Below are 17,331 nucleotides of genomic sequence, written 5' to 3' on the forward strand. Positions count from 1 at the left end.
TTCATCACAATTAGAATGCAGTATGATATTTTAATAACTAAATAAGTTGTCATTTACATAAACATAAACCATATTCAGAATATTTTACAACATTTACAGGTCTTGCAAATAACTAAATACAACACATTTACATTCAGTGCCTCAAACCAATCTTGGTTCAGAACCATGGTTTGCCTCCGTAAACTTTTAACATCATAGATTTAACATCCTAACAGCCAAACTCAGTAACTTTTTTTCCCTTTTTTTTTCTGTTTTTGTCTACATGATATCATTTGTCGTGAATTCATCATATCCACATTGATCACATACAAACAATGCCGGTGAGGATCCTCGGAAATTTATGTGGCCTTTGCAGTATGGACGGTTGCACAAGCTGCATTTCGGAAGTTGAAGCCAACAATCAATGCACAAGAGATGCGCACAGATTGTTTCCTCTCCAAGTTCTTCAAAATCGATGCAACCTCCGCACTCTTGACACCTTGCAATGCAGAAGAAGCATCCTCTGCATACGGACCATCGGTACTTCATCGACCTGAAGAGTGGGAAAAGAAGTATGAGCGGGAAATCAGAAGCCTTGGAAACTAGCCATTAGTTATTAGCTATATAATTGCACTTTGAAAATGCTGACCATAAAGTACTAGAGTTGAAGACGTCGCCAAACCAAAGTTACCAACCTGCAATTCTCTCTTGTGCAATCAAAGACCAACCCTGCATTATTACACTTGGGACAGATATCCATATCAATTGGGCGGTCATCGTTGTCATTAAGTGGGAGAGACATCCAGTGATTATAGACTGATGGCTTTGAACATTGTGGATGATCATTTATGCCAAGATAATAGTTTAGACTGTCAAGATGATCTCTTGATATGTTACAAAGACCTCGGAGACGGAGACGTTTAAGTTTGCCCTTTCGCTCACTAAGCCGTTGTACTACGCTGACCACACCATCCGCAGTCAAATATGTGCAGCCAGGTATGAAAAGCTGTAGAAAAAAGTTATAAATCAATCAAATAGCTACATTTAATTGCTGGAAAAAAAATTTCTGTTCTGTCAGAAGAATCCTTTATTATATCTTTAACATTAAATTTTTAGGCGAACAAACACGTATAAACATTACGGATTACAGTCTAAAAATAAAGAATAAATTAATTAAAGATATATTCTACCCTTAAAATATCTTTAAAACTTTAACAGGAGGAAAATGTGTTGATTCAAAGTGTGATTGAGAAAAGTGTACTCTCTATATTCATTCATCTAAGAATGGATTTGAAGAAGGAATGCACAGATATGGCAAAATTATCAGTTGCAAGGTATTGAGATAAGATTGCTGTACACTCCAAGTGGACGTCATGACTTTTAAGTTATCAGTGTAAGGGAAGTTATGGTTGAAACGAAGATAGACGTGCGATTGTATGGAACTGTGTTAAGCAGGGTTAAGTAATACAATGACAGAAGTCAGAAGCATGTCTATAGCTGCAATGATATGCTCACTTCTGGCAAGAGGAGGATAAGAAAAAGATTAAGGTGGTGCAGAGGAAATATGGTGAGCAGTACCATGCACTTCTGCTCAATCTAGCGGCCATAAATTTAGGGTGTGAACCCAAACCCTGCGGTCGTAATGGCAGTCATCAAGATTTATTTTGATCCGATTGGTATACTAGGATGATGAGAAACAGATGGTTACCTCTAAAAGATTGCACAAGAGTTGGACAAGAAAAGCCCCAGTTTAGTCAGTTATGCATGGGATTTTTATTGACAAATATTTGGCTGTTAGAGCTCAAACCTTTAAAAAGGAAAGATGTGGATGAAAGGAGTTAAAGATAACCTTGCAGAATTGGATCATGGTTGCTAAGGAAATTTCAAAGATAAAATTTTCTTAAGGACTGATGAATTATAACATCCTAAACTTTCAGGGACTCTTTTTTGTAAATTTTGCGACTTTTTGGTGGCAGTTTTCTTAGGACTGCAATATAACTTTTCCAGGACCAGAGAGCAATGGTTGTTCCTGGAAATTCTACAGGTTTACTCATTTGAAGGGAGTTATCAGAGTTGCTCTGGTGGAGTTATCATTTCTGTGGCATATCGGAATGTTCAGGATTGTAGTAAAATTGTTGGGTGTACAATTGCCACAAGATGAAAAGCGTAAATTTCTTTTATGGTAGTGCACACCATAGTAAGTCTTTGCGGTCAATTACTATAGCCACTACAACCGATTACCATGTTATTCAAAGCAACTGCAATGAACTGAATGGGACAGGAAACTAATATCATCATAAGATCTCATACACATAGCAGCCTAAACAGCCCAAGGCTTTTTCTATGAATTAATTAATCAATTGTTTGAGATCAAGGGAAAGGTTTATCTACAATTTCAGGACTCCAACTAAGTGGATTTATCAAACAAAATAGACAGATAAAGAGCGTAATGAGAGAAAAAGAAGTTTGACAATAAAGAACGATGAGAGGAAGAAAATGTAAACCTAGACTATCACAATTAAAGTTCCAAAGCACTGGTGGAGAAGAAATAACAGAAATAGTATACAATTACTCCCACTATCAAGGAACCAACAATAACTCTAAGATGAAAATTAGCGAACCTTTCAACGTTTCATCAAGTAAAGAAAGATTATCTTTAGTTGCATCAAAACCTCATTAAAAAAATTCAGCGTCCAAGTAAACTTGTGCTCATGGATAGTAGGAGCACCTCAAATTTTTTATTACTAGAGAAAGAACCCTATACAATTCTTAAGATCTCTTACTCTGAACTCCCTGCAATACTCTTATGAAGTTAAAAAAAGAATTATCATAATCTACACCCAAATCACTTCCTTAAAGCATTTGCAATCATGCAAAATCAGATAAATGGTCTGTTCTAGCAGCATAGGTAAGTTAATACAGACAATGGTAACATTCATTTTAATTTGAACATATTCATCAAAATCCTTCAACCATTCATCTTTTCACAGTTAAAAAAAAAAAACTTTTCCCACACATTATACGCTGCATTGTTTCTTTAACATTTCAACATTTCATGACTATTTCATTTACTACAATGCCACATATGACAAAAGCGTCATAGAAATGGTCTATCATGTATGCTATTTTTAGGAATTAGGAACATATTTCTTCACTTCCCTGAGATGAAACAGATGATTCACAAACAGAAATAGCGGTTTGGCAGAATGAAGAAAATCATATCGATAATTGAAAGAAAGAAATCTACTCATGAAAATTGCTTTTGTTTCTCTACATCATTTCCATTATTCTGCAGTCCATCTCAATTTCACACACATCTCAGGGAATCTCAAACAGAATGAAAGCCTAATCCATCTACCCCAGCGGTTTAGGGAATAACCTACAACAATCTTGCTTTTCCATCAACTCCCACAGAAAAAAAAATTAAGTGAAAGTTTTCCTGTGTTCTGCCCAAAAAGACATCAACTTTACACATTAAAAATGTACGGAAGTCATGATTCTTTTCTAACCACCAAGCAATACCACTTACCTCCTTCTGATCAAGAAAAAAGTTACAGGTTTGCACTCGCTAGGTATCTATCTTGTATAAACTTTTCATAAAGAATTAAAGACCAATTCTAGCAAAAGCATCAAGCTTTTGACATCAAATCCAAACGTATCATAATCCAAGACCAAAAAAAAAATCCAATAAAACTGAATTAAGATCCTCAAAGAAAACAGCATGAGAAACAGACCTCAGAGATGGTGGGGTTCCGATCGATGACCTGAAGGAGACCAGCATCAGTGATTTTCCAGCAATCCAAGAGGGCCAAGGACTTGAGGGCGCCACCAGCCCTGGAGGTGAGCTCCAAAAGAGCATCGTCCGTGAGTCTCCCACTGAGCGGCGGCTCAACGGTGATGCGCATCCACAGTAAGCGGTCACCAGCGATGGCTTCGCGGAACAACCTGCAGACGCTCTGGAAGGCCAGCAGGTCCGGCAGGCGGAGGTAGCCGAGGACCAGGAAGAGCGCGGCGTGGGGATCCATAGCAGGGAGAGCTGGATCTGAAGCATTGAGGAGCATGGGATCAGAGACGTCGGAATTCTCCATCTGGTGACAGGTTCTCATTTTGTGAAATAATAAAATGGAGTTTTATGTATTTATGGGTTGCCAGAAATTACCCTAAAATATCTCGGCAACAAAGAGTGAGATTTTTTATTATTTTTAAAACATTCGCAAGAAATATAGTTTTTATGGTTTTTTTTTTATATAAAAAACCACTCCCGACAAGAATATTTTTTTAAAGTATAATACCCTTATAGTCCCTGTATTATATTAAAAATGTCTTTTTAGTCCTTCTAATATGTTTTTATCTGTGTAAAGTCCCTGTATAGATCCATACTAATCACATCTTGATCCAAACTAATCGAGTCATCCTCCTCCGTCTCTGCCATTGGGCTCCCATTCCTCAACTCATAGAACTTCCCTAAATCAAGCTCCCTCCCGCACTCGTCGTCAATCTGTGGAGGATCTGGCACTGAAGGTATCTCCAACTCTGAATCAACCTCCTCTCCCCACTCATCTGTGATTCTTGGCACATTAAATGATGCATCGTTCTCAGGATCGGAATCAGGGCAATCATAGAAACAAATAAGGGGAGGGTTATTAAGGTTCCAGGCGAAAAGTGGAAGATGCGGGGAGACTAAGAGAGACGCCATTGTTAGTAGTCACCAGAGCAAGCTCTACAATGGCGGTGGGTTCCTATGTAGAATCGTAGATAATTCTTAATGTTTTTTCATTCCACACCCTAAAAATTACCAAAATTATACATTACTATCTTACAAATTACCTCGGGATTAGCAGCATCTCAAATCAACCAAATGGTCAATAACCTATCTCCCTCACACACAAATCTTATAAAACCTTGGACATTAGGGATTGAAGAAGGATTTTCGTATGTCTTCAGCAATTGTGAAGGGATTCATATTGGCGACCGCGGAGAATTTAGCAAGGAACAAGCCAGTAGTGCTATCACTGTATTATCAAATACTAAGAAACCTGACCTCGCCCCAACTCTCCTCTCTCTTGCTTCACGTCTAGCCAAGAAAGCTGAAGCACAAGTCATCTTCCTGTTTGGATCTGAGAAACGCTCTCTCCATAACATTGTCGACCTTATCGATGCTGCCCAACATTCTCTCTCCAAGCTCTACAAAAGAGGTCGTCTCTCTTAGATCAACATCATCATCATCATCATCAAAATCTTCTTTTTTCTCTCTTTTGTTTTCCAAACAATGTTATTCAGCAATAAAAACTTGGAATGATGTTTATTCTCGTGTTTGTTCTTGTAATAAGGTTGTACATTTGGAATTCAAAAGAAAATATTGTAAATAATTAAGCTTTTTTCGGCTAGAAAATAGAGAAGCCATCAAATTGGATACCTTTGCCCATGGGGCAAGCGGTGAGGTCACAGTGCTCGCCACGAGTCCCCCACCAGCCCAGCGAGAAGTAGAGCAGCACGGCCATAAATGCCACTCCAGCACCCAATGCAGCATCCGATGCCGGAGGCAGAGAAGGATGACCCGATTAGTTTGGAACTGGATCCAATTAGCACGAATCTGGATCCGATAGGTTAATTACTCAATTAATCAGCCCATTGAATATTTTATTAATATTTTAAACATATTAAATGCCATATCATCCTATAAGAAAAAAAAAATGACCTCCACTATGAGGAGGGACTCATTTGACACGAAATGAAAAATACAGGGACTCTATGAGGACAAAAAATATCAGAGGGACTAAATGGGCACTTTGGGTATAATACATTGACTATCCAGGGTATTATACCTTTTTTTACTTATAAAGTGAAGGCATACACAAATGATGAATTGATAACTCAATTCACATATGTCCTCACCTTTTATGAGTTAAGGTATGAATTCGTCTCTTTGGTAAACATATAAATGGATAGAAAGAATACTCACATATCTCCTTCAAATTGCATGCCAAACAAACTGAAAATGATGAAGAACACCATTGTCTTCAATCCTGCAAGATGGAAGATATCATTCTCTTCCACGCCATGATTGAGACCAACTACAAATGAGAAGAAGAACAGGAGCAAGAATAAGAACAAGGTTTATAGAAGAAGAAAAGAAGAAATCTCATTGACGTATAAAAAAGAATACAACTGGAACAAGAGCTATATTTAGCCTTTGTTCTTCATACACAACCAAAGGAAAATAACAACCATAACAACCTCGCTGATGTGGCCTCAACTAATCCACATCAGCATAACTAACTCTGCAAATCAACCAAGTTAGTTTAACTCACATGTTGGTCACGTGACACTGTAATAAAATTGAATGAATGGCTATAATGAAAACAGAACATAAGCTTCATAACATAAAGCTTGTAATACACAGATGCAAGGCTCTGAATTGAAATCTTCTTCTCCTTTTCCTTTTGTGTTCTATGATAAATTTAGCTTCGTGATTTCTCCAATATCCCCCCGCAAGTTGAAGGGTTTATAAGTTATGACACACCCAACTTGGATAAGATGTCGTGATGGTGAGGCCCTGATAGAGGCTTTGTGAAGATATCTGCTAATTGAAGTTGAGAAGGCACATGTTGCAGAGAAATGAGCCCAGCCTGAAGTTGTTCACACACATAATGGCAATCTAATTTAATGTGTTTGGTTCTCTCATGAAAGACAGGATTTTTGGCAATGTGTATAGCTAACTGCCTGGTTATAACATTTGAGAGAAATTGGTGTAACTAAGGGAACTGTTAGCTTTGTCAGTAATCTAGTAAGCCAAGAGAGCTTTGCATAAACTCTTCTTATGGACCGGTATTTAGCTTCAGCAGAATACAAGGCAATAGTAGCTTGCTTCTTAAATTTCCATGACAAAGGAGAATTTCTAAAACTAATAAAGAAGCCAATGACAGAGTGTCTTGTTTGAGGACATGAAGCCCAATCTGAGCAATAAAAGACCTGTAATTGATATGAAGAAGTAGATCACATAATTATTCCTTGATTGGGGTTGGACTTCAGATATTTGAGAACATGTAAGGCTGAATCCATATGAGCTGTAGAAGGTTTGGACATAAATTGACTGAGATATTGTACTGAAAATGCTAGATCTGGTCCTGTGTTGATGAGATAATTTAATTTTCCCACTAATCTTATGTAAATTATAGGATAACCAATCTGGCTTTGTATTTCTCCACACTCCCATCTGCCTTATGCTTCATTTTATAGACCCATTTACAGCTTATAGGTCTCTTTCCCTTTGGTAAAGTAACCAGTTTCCATGTATGATTATCATTAAAAGCTGTAAACCCATTAAGATCCATCATTGCAGTTCTCCATGCAGGATCTTGTACTGCTTCCTCATATATTTGTGGCTCAATAGTATTGGATAGTAAAACAAGCATTTTTTTGATGTTGTTGTGATAAAGAAGAAAAACAAATATGTTTTGGAAAGCAGTGATTAGTAATAGTATGGCTACAATTAACTTGGCAAGGAGAATGAGAAGAATTCTGGGAACAATTAGTTCTGATTGTGTTACAAACATAATATTTCAAGTAAGAAGGAGCATTATGACTTCTAACTGATCTTCTAACAGGATTGTTGATCAAAAAATATTGATTTGAACTAATAGGAGAAGGATATGTCGATGAAATAAGGGATGGTGAAGGTAAATTTGGTGATGTGTTATCAAAAAATTTTGAATGAGGCGGCCTTTGAATAGAATTAGATTCAAAATTGTCTTGGACAGACATGGGGGAGTAAAAAGGAAGAGTGTTATCAGTGGTATTGAGTTTGTGAAAAGGGAAAACTGTCTCATGAAAAATTACATTTCTAGAAATAGTTACTTCCATTGTGTTGAGGATCAAAACTTTGTAACCTTTCTTGCCAAAAGGATAGCCAATGAAGATAGAAGCCTGAGCTATAGATTGGAATTTGTCTCTAGACTTATCATTATTGGTCACATAACAAAAGCAGCCAAATGACTAAGATGTGAGTTATTTGGTGGAGATCCAAATAGGATTTCAAATGGTGTTTTGTTTTTCAAAACTTTAGAGGGAAATCTGTTGATCAAATACGTAGTAGTAAGTACACAATCTCCCCAATACTTGGTTGGCAGTTTTGATTGGAAAAGGAGAGCTCTAGAGGTTTCTAAAAGGTGTTTGTGTTTTCTTTCAACCACCCCATTTTGTTGTGGGGTGTAGGTACATGTAGTTTGATGATTGATTCCTTTTTCTGTAAATAAATTTTTTAAGCCCCCAAAGCTTCCCAATTTAAAAGCATTATCAGTTCTAATTTTTTTAATTCTAATTTGAAATTGTGTTTAAATCATATGAACAAAATTTTTCAAGGTGTAACTTGCATCCCTCTTGATTCATAAAAGAAAAGTCCATGTGGATCTATTGAAGTCATCTACAATACTGAGAAAAAATCTAAAACCCTCATTTGTCATTGTATGGTAAGGTCCCCAGGTGTCAACATGTATGAGATCAAAAATGTAATGGATTTGATATTACTATGAGGAAAGGGCAATCTATGTTGCTTAGCTTGTGGACAAACATTGCAAATTGTCATAGAGTCTGAATTTTTACTAGAGCTTTACAAAGAAAGGAGTTTTATTTTCTTCAATGGAAGATGACCCAATCTATTGTGCCAAAGTTCAAATTCAGTGGAATTACAAGAAGGGATATAATTGTTTGGAAACAAAGAACAAGAAGATAGTAAATAGCTTTGTGAACAATTTGTTTTTGAACAATCAACTTTTGAAGTCAGAGATATGTTCTCCATTGGAATAGCTTCCTTACTTGATGTGTGAAGAAGGTACAAGCCTTTACAAGCCTTACCAAGAACCAGAGGTCCTTTCAGTAAAAGGTCCTGTAAAATGCAGAATTCAAAAGTAAAGGTTACATTGCAACTAAATTGTTGAATCAACTTAGTACGAGAGAGTAGATTGAAGTGGAAATCAGGAACAAAAACAACTTGGTCAATAGACAAATTATTTGCAAGAGCAACTATAGCAATATGAGAGACAAATTTTGAAACTAGTGGGAAGAGTGACTTGATAAGGTTTGGGTAAAATAAGAAGAGATTGAAAACATGAGAGATCATGGCACATATGGTCAGAAGCCCCAGTATCAACTATCCAGGATTTGTGAAAAATGGAATGCTTGCTTGTACTATTAAATACATGTGAGCTATTATTTTTTAGGAAAGTTCAGTTGTAATACTTGCCATAGTAGTAAAGGTAGTCACCAAATTCACATTCCTAGCTGCTTCATCAGCTGTTGAGAGGAGTTTTTGGAAGAATTGTCATTGAGAAAAATCTTCAGTTTGTGCAATTGGGTTGTGGTTAATTCAGGAATGTGTGAATACTATGAAGCAGACAAGATTTTTGCATTATTTCCCTGAGAAGAAGCAACCAATCTATTCCCAGTCTCATTATTTCTCCGAGAATTAGGAAAGTCATGCAACTTGAAACATTTGTCTTTGTTGTGACCAGTTTTCTTGCAGTACTCACAGACAATTATTCTAAAATCTGATTTGTTTCTAAAGGTAAATTGAGGTGCATGCTTTGCTAAAAAATTTCCAGAGGAAAATCTTGCATTCATAGATACAACATCTGAATTCAACTGCATAGTAGAAGAAATTTGTCTTTGCTTTTCTTCTTGGATTGAAATAGACTAAGCCTCTCTGACAGAAGACAAAGGGTTCATCATTAAAATGTTGCCACTTGTTGCAGTATAGCTCTTATTCAACCCTATCAATAACTGAACCAATTTTGACTTTTATTCATATTTCTTTTGTTCAACTCCTAAACCACATTCATGCCATTTAAACACTGAATTCATCCCATAGCTTTTTTATTTTGGTAAAATAGGATGTAATAGAGCCATCTCCTTGGTAGACTTGACTAAGATCCTTCTGCAGTTGAAGCAAGAGAGATCCATTCAACTGCCTAAATCTTTCTTCCAATTCCAACCATATATCTATAGTTGTTTTCATATAAACTACACTTCCAGATATATCACTGGTAAGACCACTCAAGATCCATGAGATGACCATACTACTAAATCTCTCCCAGTTTTGCAGATCAGTAGAATCAAGTACACTTGGTTCTTGCAAGAATCATTTGCAAAAACCAATTTGTTCTTGGCTGTCAAAGCTATTTCCATGGTTCTTCTCTAAACACCATAGCCAATACCATAAAATGTTTTGGAAACTGACATCATACTAGGATTATTAGAAGATTGGAGGAATAAGATATTAGAAGGATCCATTGGAGATCTCTCAACAGTAAAATGATCTTCAGACATAAGATCTAAAAGCTAGAGTAAAGAAAACTCTCAAGAACCGGTACCAACTTAAATAGAAAGCCTTCAACCTCAAGATCAAGATGAAAACCAAACCAAGACATAAAGAAAACTCAGATTGAGAGCTCTGATACCATGATAGATCTTCTTCAAATCACAGGCTAAACAAACTGAAAATGATGAAGAGCACCACTGTCTTCAATCCAGTAAGGTGGAAGATACCATGTAGTTCTACATTATGATTGAGACCATTTGCAAATGAGAAGAAGAATGGGAGCAAGAACAAGAACAAGGTTTGAAGAACAAGAGAAGAAATCTCATTGAAGGATCAAAAGAATACAACTAGAACAAGAGCTATGTATAGCCTCTGTTCTTCATACACAGCCAAAGGAAAAAAAAACAACCATAACAACCTTGCTGACATGGCTTCAACTAATCCATATCAGCGTAATCAACTCACCAAATCAGCCAAATTAGTTTAACTGATCACATGTTGGTCACATGATACTGTTATAAAATTGGATGAATGGTTGTAATGAAAACATCACAGAAGCTTTATGACATAAAGCTTGTAATACATTAATGTAATCTTCAAGGCTCTGAATAGAAATCTTATTCTCCTCTTCTTTTTGTGTTTTATGATAAATTTAGGTTTTTAATTTCTGAGGATGTATATATATATATATATACTAGCAGGGCGTCCCACGCTTACGTTGTGGTTATATGTAAATATATAAATAGTTGGCTTTGTAAATATATTAATAATTATCTTTTAATAAATTAAATAAATTAAAAATAGATAGGGTCTAATAATAATAAAATTTAACAAGAAGTTTATTTTAAAATAAATACACATACAAAGTTTTTACATTAGTAGTAGTGATCAAATATTATAAAGTTTGTCAATAATATAATACAATGAAACACACACACATGTAAAACTATTTCATAATATAAGTGGGAGAAATAAACATAATAAAGAGGAAGGATCATTTAAAATTGCAAGAATGATATGCATTTTGATTGTAAAAAAAATGGATGGATTAAAATTTACAAATATTGGAGGGATTATATACCATGTTAGATCTAGGAGAGTGATGATGGAGTGTTGTATGGGGAGATAACTGTAGTTCTATTAGGTGGTTTGTTTTTTTGTTGGGATAGCCACAAATAATGCACAAATGCATATATATATATATATAGATGGTTGGTTTGAGTTTTTTTTATTATTTATTGATATGGTTATTTAAATGCCAGTTTTCATATAATATACTTACATCTTTTGTCAAAGATATCAGTGATGTTTTTGTCAGGTTACTTAAAAAAAAGCAGATATGATCTAGTTTAGATTTGTAGATTTTGTAATATAAATATAAATAAATATCCTGGTATTCTTAATAGAAGAGCATATTTGGTTTAGATTTTTAAATTTTGCAATATATAAATAAATAAATATCTTGTTAAATGTTTATAAAATCGGGGTTTTTTCTTGTCATTAGATGGTTGTTATTAGTGATAATGTGTAATGTAATGATGAGGGAGAAATTTGATAATTTGGGGGAAAATCAGTAAAAAAAAAGAGGGAATATATATATATATGGAAAGTATTAATTCTATGAACTTTGATTAATTATTTTGTTATATAATTTATTTTTTAAATGCATCTTGTTGAATTATTATCCAACAATTGCATGGTGATATCATATATATCAACTAAAAAAAATGTAGAGTGTAAAGAATGATATATATATATATATATATATTTGATTGGTTTTATTACTATATTAAATACCATTAGATTGCATGTATATAGTATTATATTGCATTATAATATACTGAAACTCATCATTTTAGAGCATTTGAAGAGGTCTTGAGTGACTATTAAGTAATATATGCTATTTATATTTTTATATTTTTATATTTATTTATAATTTTTTATATTTTTCATAGATTAACTATTTTAAAAAAAATAAGATTTTTTTTAAAAATGTAATAAATATTTTATTTGTTGATAATTTATATTGTTTAGAACATATATAGTTATATTGAAAAATAAAATCCATATATTTAGTAAAGATTTATTCATACATGAATAAATTACAATATAATTTATTTATTTTTTGTAAGGACCAATGTAAGGATAGCAATCCGGGGAATTGGACCTTGTCACCGACTGGATAGACTCCATCTGAATGTCCTTCATACCACGAGCTCACCCAACATCAAGTTCATGGCAAAGACGCCTCTGCATCTCAGTCCTCTACACTTTGGCTCTCATCGTTTTTCTTTTTCTTAGCTTGTCTCCAATCCTTTGCGCCTCCGGCGCCTTTAGCGATCATGAGTCCACCACCTCATGGACTGACTGGGCCGGGCTTGGCACCACGATTAGTACAATCTTTGCATTTTTCATCATCCAAAAATGCATTGATCAAGGACTCAAATCGGCCAACGACACCTTCAAGATGTTCCAATCGCTCGTAAAGCCTATCTAGCCAATCCTTCGTTCCTCCTACCATCAAGAGAGTTCCTTCTGGCCTTGAGGTTGCTTAGCTAAGGGTAGGTCGTCAGCACCAGCATCTAATCATAAAAGCATAAGAGGTAATCTTAATATATAGGCAGAGGAAAGCATGCATTTGTATGATTTTTTTTTTAAATATTAACTGGTGATGAATAGGATAGCATAAATAGTGTTAGGTTTAAATCACTTCATCACTTTAATCTCTAATCTTCTTTTGTGAGCTGAGAAAAAAAATATAATGTTTTTCTTGGCACAAACAACAAAATATGTCTCAATAAACTTGCTAAAAAAACAAAACAAAAAAAAACTCTTAATTATGGTCACACGTCTCCTAAGCTGACCATAAAATAGTAAATATAAATCATGGGTGTAAATTTATGTTAAATTATTCAAATAGCTGTTGACTTTTGTGACCTATATTAAATACACTCTAACCCATATTAATTAACCTCTATCAGTGTACAATGCTTTGACACTGAAATGCATTCTTGGCTATATTTTAAACCATGTTTTGCATGTGAATCATTAAATATGACGCTCCATATATACATGAAAGGCAGTCTATTCAAGAAGGTTATATTGTGTAGATAGCGATCACTTAGAAGAATCCTATCATTTCATTGCACTGCTCTATCTTGCCCTTAGGATTTAGGGGATGCAATATTATATTTTAATCTTTTCCAAGTGTTTGAGTTGGCATGCTATGGATGTATTATCAAATTCGATGATTAGATAAAATTACCTCATGAGTTGCTCATAGTTATATGAATTCTTTATAATAATTTATTTTCTTAGTGTGCTGAGGAGTTAGTCTACCTATTTTGGAATTAATACTTAGATGAACATGTAGAGCTATAAGTCTGAAGGTTCTATTTTTATTAATAGGTAATCAAAATAATAATATAATGAGATGCAAATCTATGTATTATGTAATGAATAAAAAAAACTAAATTATAAATATGAAAATAATTATTTATAGCAAAATTAAGATGCTCTGAAAAATAAAAATTACATCTACTTAACCCAAATATATATATAATGATATCATAATAAAAATAAATAAATGGTGTCGTATGAAAATTAAAATTAACAACCAACTACAATCCTTGTTGACCATTAGCCACCATTATATTATATGGCCATATATTTAATCAACTAATGTATAATGTTTTTAAAAATGTAAGTATTTATTGCAACCAATAAGACTTACCTGTTTTAAATATCATTCATTGGAGCAAATATAAATATCATCTTTTTTTATATTTTTATGTTTTATTTATCTTGATTTTTTTCATTGTGTGTGATGTTGAGTTGTCAGTGAAAACATCCATCAATGAAGTTTTATAATATTTTTTTTTTTTATATATTTGAAAGCAAATGAGCTTCATTAGTAGAACAATAAGATAATTTTTTTAAAATTTTTATATTCTCTAAGGAACGAACACCAAGTATAAAATTGTTTTTGAAAATTATTAATTCAATATAAAATTTAAAATTATATATGATTTAATAATGAAACGAATTATTGTGTTTCCAATTATAATTTAGTTACATAGGAAAAATAATTAATTGATTACTATATATTACTAAGAAAAATAAAATTATTCATGAAAATTTATTAGTTCAAAAGACTCTTCCACTTAAATCATGTTTAAAGTATTAATGTTGAATCATATTTGAAGTGTTAATTAAAAAATTGAAACATGTTTGAAGTGGCAATGTAAAAATATGAAAAACTTTGTTGTGTCTGAGAATCAGTATCAGTATGCCATTATTTCAAGAGGATTTAACTGGTGTTTTTTTATCTTTTAATTTATTCGTGAAACAATATTGAGATTATTTTAAAAAGTTAATATGTGAGTAATTATTGATAAGAACATGTGATATGTGTTTTGTTATTGAAAGTAAAACTTTTTATCTATTTATTGTTTATCTATGATTGTATGGTCACCCTATCTAAATTTAAAAATTTATTATAAATTATTATGAAACATAGCAAAAACAAATTTGATATTTTTTAAAATTACATTTATCTTTCATATAGTACATTTTTTTTTATATTGATAACCTTAAAAAACAATAAAATTTTATTTAAGCTATTAAAAGATAATTATTTTTAAAATAAAATTAGTTTATATTAATGCAAAAGAACATGATTTATAATAAGGAAATACCAAAAATTTTGAAATTTTCTTAACACTATAAAAATTTTAAAAAAATTCAAGAAATTTTAAGGTTTTATAAGGAATGAAAATAAAGTTGTAATTTCAAAAAATTTAAAAATAAAAAGGACTCAAATGAAAATAGTAGGAATGGATTTACTTTTCAAGATTTTTTTTTTTAAAAAAAATAAATTTTCATTCATTAATTTCATTTATGATTATTTTTTATGTATATTTGAAGTGATAATTATTAAAAAAGATTAAACAAAAAATTAAATAGATCATCAATTAAATAAAATGAGAAAGTTAGTATCACACCACACAAATCAAAAATCAAAAATTAAAGAGAGGAATAAATTTTTGCGACTATCAATTATCATCACAAATCTTACATTTACAAATAGAAAATTAAAATAACATACCATAGAGAAAAGAAAAAAAAAAACTTACAATTATAAAGAGAGAATCTCATGGGACAACAAATAAACAAATAAACAAATAAAAACAATCTCATTAGTTTTATTCTTCTCCTCCTCTACATCTAAAAACAAAAAGCAAAAAACAACATACTCAAATCTTGAATTAAAATTCAAACAAAAGATATCTAAATGAAAGTAATAGTCTCTGCAATCTTTTTCTCTCCAATCTGGTGCCTGTCAACAATAAAATAAAATAAAATATTGAATCAACATTCAATTGAAAAAAAAAAATTGGAAGGAAATGGTAGTAACGGACTTGCAGCTCTCCGTTCCGACATTTGCTTTGCAATAGCACTAGACTTGGACTTTTACTCTTTCCGAGCTTCTCCTTTTCCGTAATTCTTTTGATATGTTGCTTTTCCACCGCTGTTGGTGACTGCGCCAGAGCTTTTCTGAGACTCTAGAAGCATACCATTAGATGAGGAACTCCTCTTCATACGATTCAAGAAGCTAATAAGGTGTTTGTTTATCGAAGCCAAGATGTACTAGTAACTATAGTAAGTACATCAAATTCTTATAAGTTTCAAACAAAATCAACTTCCCTTGAACCATCTAATTTCTAAAGACTTGTGATAAAAAAAAATACAAAATCGGGGACGTAAATAATTCTGCATGTGCATATTTAAAGCATAAACCAACCGCAACTTGAACATTTGTGGCTAATAAGGCTGATCACTTGTTAAACAAAAAGGTACTAAACAATGAAAAGAAAACCGAACTATATGATCTTGATCTATTATCTTAAAATTCATGAAAATATAAAAGAATGCAAAGAAATTCTCACCATCAATCTTACTGAAAACAGAGAAGGGAGACAACATCTCAACGAAATTCAGCCTTCTCTTCGTGCAATATTGCTCAGCAAGTTGTGTCGAGAGAACCATGACAACAGGAGAGATCTCCTCAAGGAGAAGCTTCCCCATCATGATCTAAGAGCAAGAAAAAATGCTTTCAGAGCCATTAGAGAGCAATTAGATGAAACCTAAATCACAAATTATAATTTGTGTTAAAACCAATATTTTCTTTTGAAAACTTGAATGGTGATTCACCTCCAGATGAGAAATGGAGGTGGTGGAAGCTGCGGAGTGGCGGTGGTGTGTGGGGGAGAGGGCTTTTTCCGGAGTGGCTTCGGCTAGATCTGCTTGTGGGTAGGAGCAAAGAGTAGATCGAGGCAATCGAAGAAGGGTCATGGAGATCAGTACGCAGGTGAGTTCGAGATCTTAGGTTTGTCAATTTTTTACTTCTTCTTTAGGGTATCGATTCAGTTTTTGCACTGGATGTCGATTCTCAGGGTTTTGGTATAGTTGTCACGGGTGCTCATGGCGTCGGTGACGTCTTGCCAATGCTTTTTCTTGAGGTTATTGCGGGAGAGGTCGAGGAAGCTGTCTCCCCAGGCATCTATGAGAGCTGAGGTCGCCTCTCGCTCCAGCAGCTCTCTCTTGAGGATGGCGATGGATCGGGAGGGCTAGGGTTCGGCACCGTCGGGGGTAGGATTGGAGACCGGCATCTGGTGGCGACGGTGGCATCGTCTTCGTCCATAAAATTATTGAGAGAGAGAGAGAGAGATGAGGGTTTGGAGATTGGAGGTAGAGAAAAAGAGTGACAACGAGTAGGAGAAATAAATAAATTCTATGAAAACATTTAAAAATAATAATACAGTCTCTTGATCTTAATATTTTAAATGTAAAAATTTTGTGAAAATATTAAATATTTTTGAAATTATTTAAACTAAAAGGTAGTCCTTTGAAAATGTGAAATATTTGCAAGTGTTTTTTAAATAACTTTCTATGTTTTTTATTTTTTTAATAAATAATACTTAAAGTAGAAGTAGAGTGGGCCACGTGTTGAATCATAGCATTATCAAGGGATAAAA

The 17,331-nt window shown here is 33.4% G+C and overlaps 2 protein-coding genes across 3 annotated transcripts; both read right to left on the bottom strand.

The window, feature by feature from the left end:
- LOC120282610 (F-box protein SKIP28) lies at positions 1-4,110 on the bottom strand. Its single transcript, XM_039289445.1, has 3 exons — positions 3,714-4,110; positions 675-985; positions 1-532 (listed from the first exon to the last, which is right to left on the bottom strand). The coding sequence occupies exons 1-3, from the start codon at positions 4,083-4,085 to the stop codon at positions 259-261; spliced, it is 957 nt and encodes a 318-aa protein (XP_039145379.1). The 5' UTR covers positions 4,086-4,110; the 3' UTR covers positions 1-258.
- Positions 4,111-15,411: 11,301 nt separating this feature from the next.
- LOC120282402 lies at positions 15,412-17,050 on the bottom strand. Of its 2 annotated transcripts, none has more exons than XR_005542965.1 (4): positions 16,508-17,050; positions 16,243-16,387; positions 15,715-15,850; positions 15,412-15,632 (listed from the first exon to the last, which is right to left on the bottom strand). XR_005542965.1 is itself a non-coding variant. In XM_039289206.1 (4 exons), exons 1-3 carry the CDS (start codon positions 16,646-16,648, stop codon positions 15,767-15,769), a joined length of 378 nt encoding a protein of 125 aa, XP_039145140.1. In that variant the 5' UTR covers positions 16,649-17,050; the 3' UTR covers positions 15,412-15,632; positions 15,715-15,766. The 2 variants fall into 2 exon arrangements, 1 of the variants encoding a protein (XP_039145140.1); XM_039289206.1 differs by having other exon boundaries at positions 15,715-15,858.
- Positions 17,051-17,331: the final 281 nt, after the last annotated feature.

Source organism: Dioscorea cayenensis, chromosome 18, assembly GCF_009730915.1.
Source record: "Dioscorea cayenensis subsp. rotundata cultivar TDr96_F1 chromosome 18, TDr96_F1_v2_PseudoChromosome.rev07_lg8_w22 25.fasta, whole genome shotgun sequence".
Lineage (NCBI taxonomy): Eukaryota > Viridiplantae > Streptophyta > Magnoliopsida > Dioscoreales > Dioscoreaceae > Dioscorea > Dioscorea cayenensis.